General features: G+C 29.4%; 1 protein-coding gene across 1 annotated transcript in view; it reads left to right on the forward strand.

Moving 5' to 3' along the window:
- The first annotated feature begins 620 nt into the window (after positions 1-620).
- LOC111621920 (cytochrome P450 3A5-like) overlaps positions 621-7783 on the forward strand; it is a 34486-nt gene continuing 27323 nt past the window's right edge. Inside the window, exons 1-9 of the mRNA XM_023364171.1 lie at positions 621-719; positions 823-875; positions 2358-2454; positions 2548-2664; positions 2780-2856; positions 4472-4568; positions 4747-4863; positions 4982-5070; positions 7305-7447. Of these exons, the coding sequence (XP_023219939.1) occupies positions 627-719; positions 823-875; positions 2358-2454; positions 2548-2664; positions 2780-2856; positions 4472-4568; positions 4747-4863; positions 4982-5070; positions 7305-7447 (883 nt within the window). The 5' untranslated portion in view covers positions 621-626. The remainder of the gene's footprint in view (positions 720-822; positions 876-2357; positions 2455-2547; positions 2665-2779; positions 2857-4471; positions 4569-4746; positions 4864-4981; positions 5071-7304; positions 7448-7783) is intronic.

A 7783-nucleotide genomic window follows, 5' to 3' on the forward strand; every position in this document is an offset into this window, starting at 1 on the left:
GTATATATATATAAAAATGGACGTGTGTGTCCCTATATTTCACTTTTCCGCAAAAACTACACATCGCACATGAATGCTGTTTGTATGTGGTGGTAGCCCCAAGTCTCCATTCGTGCACTATGGGGGTTGCGTCTCGATAGCTATAAGAATGTGGGAGATATGGGGGCTGAAAGTGGTTTTCTATTTCTAATGTTATGTTCGAATTTGTTCGAATTTAATTCGAACATAAAATTCGAATATTCGTTCGATTATAGAACGATTGTAAACGTTCCAGAAACGTTGAAAAGAGTTCGTTTGACTGGACGTGAACAAGAGACGTTCAGAAATAGAATCGGGACCAGGTCTCTCATTAGTCTGGAAACGGGGGACCTAATTCTTGCATTCTGTGAAAACGGGTAAGATTGGCTATAATGTAATTATCTTAATCTTCACTATCGTTACTTTTTGCCCACAAATAAAAACCCAGAGAAGCGGATTCTTGCAGCTAGTAAACTATAAAATGATTCTAAGAGTTTACCAACAACATTGTTTTACACATGATATAATTGCATCGCTAATACACCAAAACTAATATTTTGTTATATTGATAGTACGATTGTAATAATAAAAATTGCTTTTATAGGTATATGACGAGGAACTTTGGCTATTGGAAAAATCGAGGAATTCCTGAAGTGCCTCCAAGATTTTTGGTTGGATCAATTGGTTGGAATATAAAATGTGTAATGTTTTTTATTATTCTGCAACGTAAAAATATTTCTAGTTACTAAACTCGTAAGTATAAACTGAAAATTCCTTATCCATCATTATAAAAATTACTTCCAGCATCAAGGCAAACAAGAACAAGAATGGTATAACAAATATGGAAAAATATTTGGGTAATAAAATTATTTATTTGCAATTAATTTTTTAGCAAAGTAATTTTTTATCTTTATAGAAAACTGAGATGTAAGTGATTTAAAAATATTACTTAAAATCACATTAAACTATTTAAACAATTAATTTTTATAATTAATACTTTCTTAGTATCAAGTAACTTTTTAAATTAGATTATAATATTCTTTAGCGATCTGCTATAAGAATAAATTGTTTAATACTTAAAAAACTAAAAAATTTATATGGAATGACGCAAATGATACAAACAAAAGAAACAAGATATGCATTGTTATATACTGTAATTGTAACTTGAATGTGACGTTAAAGTGTTACATAAGAATAGATAGTTCAGGAGGAAGAAATTAAAAACTATTATTAGAACATTAAGTAAAAGGGGAGAATCGAATTAATCTTACATAAAACACTTCTGATGTTTAAATATTTTGATTAGAAGTTTATTAAAATTTTTTATTTTTAATTAAAAACGTCATAATTTTTATTTGCCAATAAATCTCACATATCTAAGTAATAGTACCTTAGCTTTATTATCTTACAGCGGTTTCAAAATCGTAAATATTGATTTATTTTACAACATTGGAATTATAATATTTATTTAATCAAATATGTAATTAATTTCCTTATTCTAATAAAAAAATAAATAAATAAGCAAGGTCTTACATAATTGGATGGCAGAGAAATCAAAGGAATGGATTCAAAAATTATAGAAATTCTACTTCGATAATACGTGAATATCCCTGGGAAAATACACTAGCAAAACTATACTATATGATGACGCCATGTTTAATACAATAAATACGGTAAAAAATTACTTTTAAAATATGTTTTCTAATTAAATTTACCAGAAATATACTTACATTATTTCCCTCAAATTGTCATTGATTGGCAGAAGAAATATTTTTTTTATCTTAATTCAAAACGCTTACAAGAACTAATTTTAAATCTGTATAAATAGGTATAAGCAAGAGTATGTGTTGCATCATAAAACAAACCAAATTATTATCGATAAGATAAATAGTATTATAATTATCATTTATGGATAAAGTAATAAAAATTAATGTATTAGTATTGTCTACTTAAAAACATATATAGTTTTTTATACGTCTATTTTATCATAATACAAAAGTTCCGTTTTTAAACTATACGAAGCTTATTTAAAATTGGTTCGGAATTCTGAATTGAGAAAGATTTGTTCTATGAGAATTGTTGCTTAATCTGTGCTGCATAAAATTCGATGTGTAATAACTTCATCTAAAAATATTAAATATCAAAATTATTTATTAATACTAACATTAAAGATTTCCTAACCAAATTAAATGGTATTAAATAAATTAATATCATTTGTTGTGAAATACATATACCGAATATCTTGAGTTATTGTAAATTAATATAAATATTGGCTTTATTTATGTTAATGGTATGCTATTTAATATATAAATTATTTTTATACTTTTTTATTTTATTAGTATTTACGAAGGACCGTATCCCACATTAATAATAGCGGATCCAGAATTGATAAAGGCTGTTTTTGTGAAGGATTTTCATTATTTTTCGGACCAGAGAGTAAATATTAAAAAAATAAAACCACTAATAAATATTTGTTTTAATAAACATTATGTGATAATAAAATAATCAATAAAATAAACAAAAATTTAGAATTTTCGTTTCGGAGATCGAATTTTGGATAGGGGATTATTCATGGAAACTGGAGAAAGATGGAAACAATTAAGAAGTATGATGTCACCCAGTTTCACTTCTGGAAAACTGAGACTAGTGCGAATTATTTTTCCTTTTTTTGCTTCAGTTACATATCAAAATATATATTAGAGTAAAATTTAACAGCATGAAATAAATTTTATGTAATGGATTTTTCCCGAACTCTTTGTAGATGGATAAATCAGTCGATGACTGTTGCCAAACATTTATTAACAATATCATAGAAGAATCCAACGGAGGAAAGGANAACTTTTTAAATTAGATCTTAATAATTTTTATCGATCTGTTATAAGAATAAATTGTTTGATACTTTAAAAAAAATGAAAAAAATTATATGGAATGACGCAAATGATGCGAAAGAAAGAACCAAGTTACGCACTGTTTTATAATTATGACTTGAATGTGACGTTAAAGATTACATAAGAATAGATAATTCAGAACGAAGAAAGAAAAAATATTCTTAGGCCATGCAGAGAAAGAGAAGAATCGAATTAATCTTACATAAAACACTTATGAGATTTAAATATTTTGATTAGAAGTTCGTTAAGAATTTTATTTTTAATTAAAAACGTCATAATTTATATTTGCTGATAAATCGCGCACTTCTAAGTTATAATACATTTGCTGTATTATCTTACTGTGTTATCAAATTCGTAAATATTAATTCATTGTACTAAATTGGAATCAAAACATTTTTTTAATTAAATGTGCAATTAATTTACTTGTTTTAATAAGAAAGAAAGAAATTCTTACATAATTGGATGGCAGTGAAACCAACAATGTAATTATTTACACGATGGAAGGAATGGATTGAAAAACTACAGAAATTCTACTTCGATAATATTTGAATATTCATAAAAAAGATATATTAGCTTATCTTTGGGCTATATAATGATGTCATGTTCAATACAACTTAAAGATGGTAAAAACAAATTATTTTTAGAATGTATTTTCTAATTAAAACTATCAAAAATATTCTTCCATTTTTCTGAAATTGTTATTTATTAGCTGTAGAGTTGTTTTATAAAAAATATTAATTCAAAACGCTTTACGAAAATTAATTTTAAATTTGTATAAATAAGTGTAAGCAAGAGTATATTTTGTATCATAAAACAAACCAAATTATTATCGGTAAGATAAATAATATTATGATTATTATTTATGGATAAGGTAATAAAAATTAATCTATTGGCATTGTCTACTTAAAAACTTATCTGATTTTTATAAGTTCACTTTATAATAATACAAACGTGATGTTTTTAAACTTTTCGAAACTTATTTAAAATTGGTTCGGAATTTTCAATTAAGAAACGATAAATATTCTATGAAAATTGATGCTTAATCTGTGCTGCATAAAATTTATCATGCCGGGCTGTAATTTTAATCATATTTTTAATTTATTTAATTTAAATTATGTACTCTCCACCTCAAATTAATATAGGACTTCCTTGCCCCTGTACATCGTACTTTTCCTTTAATAATGGAGTTGTGCCGCTCATCTATTAACTGCTTTCAAGCGAAAAGGATTTGAATTTAAATAACCTTAACTTCTGGTTTGCTTCGGACGTTCGTGTATAGTTAATGGGGCTTCTTGCCTCTACGATTTCCATATCTTGTCTTCAATTTCATTTATCTAAAACGATTTTCGAGATTAAGGAAAGAAAAACAGACGGAAAAGGTCGATAGTGAAAAATTATAGGTTTACAATTTTTCAAAATTGCAGCCTAATTAATGTCACATTTTTGAAAATACAGATACACAATATCTTGTGTTACCGTAAATTAATATAAATGTTGGCATTATTTAATCTAATTGTATGCTGTTTTTAATATATAAATTATGTTTATACTTTATAATTTATTAGCATTTACGAGGGATCGAAACCCACATTAATGATAGCGGATCCAGAATTGATAAAGACTATTTTTGTGAAGGATTTTCATTATTTTAAGGATAAAAGGGTAAATATTAAAATAATGATGACACTAATAATTATATATTATCATATTTGTTATCAGCATTTTATTATCAGTATAATAAAGATATTCAGAGCAGTTTTTCTATAAAACGTATATATTAACTTGTTTCCATCCGAATATTCAATATAAAGTTATATATATATATAATATTGAAATTTAGAGTCTTCGTTTTGGAAATCCAATTTTGGACAAGGGATTATTCATGCAAACTGGAGAAAGATGGAAACAATTAAGAACTATGATGTCACCCAGTTTCACTTCTGGAAAACTGAGACTGGTGCGAATTATTTTTACTTTCTTTTGCTTCAGTTACATATCAAAAAATATATATTAGAGTAAAATTTAACAGCATGAAATAAATTTTATGTAATGGATTTTTCCCGAACTCTTTGTAGATGGATAAATCAGTCGATGACTGTTGCCAAACATTTATTAACAATATCATAGAAGAATCCAACGGAGGAAAGGAAGTAGATGTTACTAAGTAAGTACATTGTTAATTTTAGTATTATTTTCAATTAAATTATACCTGCGTACATACTCAACGATGTCTTTGCGATAGACGGTCGAATGGTGAACAGGTAAAGTGTCAGCTTTGCCGTTCTCCGAATTGTAGAATGAAACTAATCGATGCAAAAACTCCAGGAAATTGTTAGGAGTAATCTTTCCTCCTAATGTAGGGTCCAGTCCTTCGCCACGTGGGCCGCCATATTGTGAAACACGATGATCTTGATAAAAAAAAAGAGACTCTCTTAATCGCCACAGGGCAGAAAATGTAGAAAAATCTTTGAGATAAACTGCCGGCTGAGATAACCGCTGGTTTCGGTTAATTAAAATTTATTCCATAAATCAGAGAAGAAAAACGATGGCTGACAAATCTGATTCGGATATGGACAACCTTTATTATTTCTGACTATTTAAGCGAAGTTTACCCTAATATTGGCAGAATATCTTTCAAAACGTTCAAATATTACGTTATATAGCGATTGTAAATTTCAAGAATTGATTTCGATTTTAAAATACTTTGTTGTCTACGTAACGTTAGCGAGTTTGAAGTGTCGAAGTCTATATAACGTAATAATATATCATTTTTTATTATAAAGTACAGTACGTATATTAAAATATCGTAGATAGTATCTTACCATGTCTACTCTTCAATCCGTCCCACGCTTTTGCTTATTCATTTTTTTCTCTTTCATCTTGTTTATCGTGCTTTTAATAAGACGACTGAGCAGTTAGAATTTTTCAGCAAATGGGTGACAGCTCTTCTATAAGTGAAAGTACATTATTCTGAAGTTTAATCCCCTTTTTTTGTCTTTGCTTTTTCTCATGCTGATGTGGGAATAACATTCACATCTTTAATCTGCCTTCTCCACTTTTCTCTATCCAGGGAGTCCTCTTTCCTCCATCCCCTCACCCCAAAACCTTTGCCTTTTCATTTTCATTTCAGCTTCGGTCTTTTCATTTCAGCTTCGGTCTTTCCAACATAGTCCAACCCAACTTCCCAATCCCCTTTCCAACGTAGTCCTTTCTTCTTCCTTCTCATGTCCAAACCAACATAATTTAATTTTCTGCATTAGTGATGTAACGAATAGTATATTCGGCCTCAGGCCGAATACCGAATATTCGGCCAGGAGTGTGGCCGAATAGCCGAATATTCGGCCAAACTATTCGGCTTGATTAACGCACGTACGAAAATTGGCGCGCAAAATCGCATTATATGGCAAGGATCGTGCACCCTGTTCTCTATTGGCCCGCTGTCACTACACTTCTTCAATCGCGTTAATTCTTGACAGTTGTAGCGGACAGACATGAGCGTCATGGCAGTATGTTATACAAGTGCTGTATTATTTAAATTATTCTTTCGCAGGAGGGAACAATTGCTCCCTGGTATACTTCTGTCTAAGCAAATATGATGATAATATCATTCTTTCGCAAATCATATANTCATTTTATTTGTTACCCTCTTTTGATCTCTTAAAAAATAACTTAGTTATATTACTTTTCCTTTGATCTTTTACATAAATAAGCAAAAAATTGCGCTTTCTCGATCTTGAAATGTATGTTCAGCATTGATAAAAGTTACCAAAATGATTAATTTACTGTGTTTTGTTATTTCTTACTCCTGTTTTTAGGTATTCGGTATTCGGCCGAATAGTGATTAAATATTCGGTATTCGGCCGAATAGCGAAAAATAGGCCGAATAGGCCGAATACCGAATAGTGGCCGAATATTCGTTACATCACTATTCTGCATATTCCTACTTATAAAATCCATCTTGACAGTTTCTCTTATTTAATCGTTCCTAATCGCGTTCTTTTTCATCACATAACACTACCACTTCAGAATTCCCATTTCATATGTTTCTATTTTCTTTTTCTGGGCTCTTATTATTGCCCATGTGTCAGCATTGTTCGTCATTGCCGATCTTACCATGGGTATTTTTTTATTCTGAAGTTTAATGAAAAGCTTAAATTAACTTCACAGATGGGTATTCTGTAGTTTAAATGCTAACTAGTGCAACCGATAATTAATTTTATTATGTACATATTACTTATCGTACTTATGATGCTTTATTTACAATGCATAAGACATGGTTTGTACATGCTGTTCCTTATGTTACATTTATTATTCAGGTTTTATTTCTATAAAACTCGAATTCTATAAAATAACAAATCTGATAAAATTGAAATATTTCTTCACTTCATTTCTTTTCAGATTTTCAAGTACTTATACAATAGATGTTATTGCTAGGACTGCTTTTGGAATTAAACTTGATTCAAGTAAAGATCCAAATAATCCTTTCGTAAAGGCTGCAAGAAAAAGTATTGGTCCAATTCCTTGGAGATTTGTACTTCCAGGTATGTTAAAACAGTGAAGAGTACTAAAACATAAAAATTGCTATATTTATTTATTTAAGCAGCGGCGGCCTTATCCATTGCGAGGCTCTGGGCGGCAGATCTTTGCGAGGCCCTTGTCCTTTGTGCAAAGTATGTGAATTGAAATAGTAGGCACTTATTAATATTAATATATACTGTACTATAAATTAAATTTATTTTATTGTTATAACTAATAGCCAAGGATAAAATAAAAAGTTTTAAATATCAACTTTTTTCTACTTGGTTGTTGCGCGAGGCCCCTCCAAGAGCGAGGCCCCGGGCGATTGCCCTGCTCGCCACCCCCTAAGGCCGCCACTG

The sequence above is a fragment of the Centruroides sculpturatus genome, unplaced genomic scaffold (assembly GCF_000671375.1).
Source record: "Centruroides sculpturatus isolate CEXI.00-Female unplaced genomic scaffold, Cexi_2.0 scaffold31, whole genome shotgun sequence".
NCBI classification, from domain to species: Eukaryota; Metazoa; Arthropoda; class Arachnida; order Scorpiones; family Buthidae; genus Centruroides; species Centruroides sculpturatus.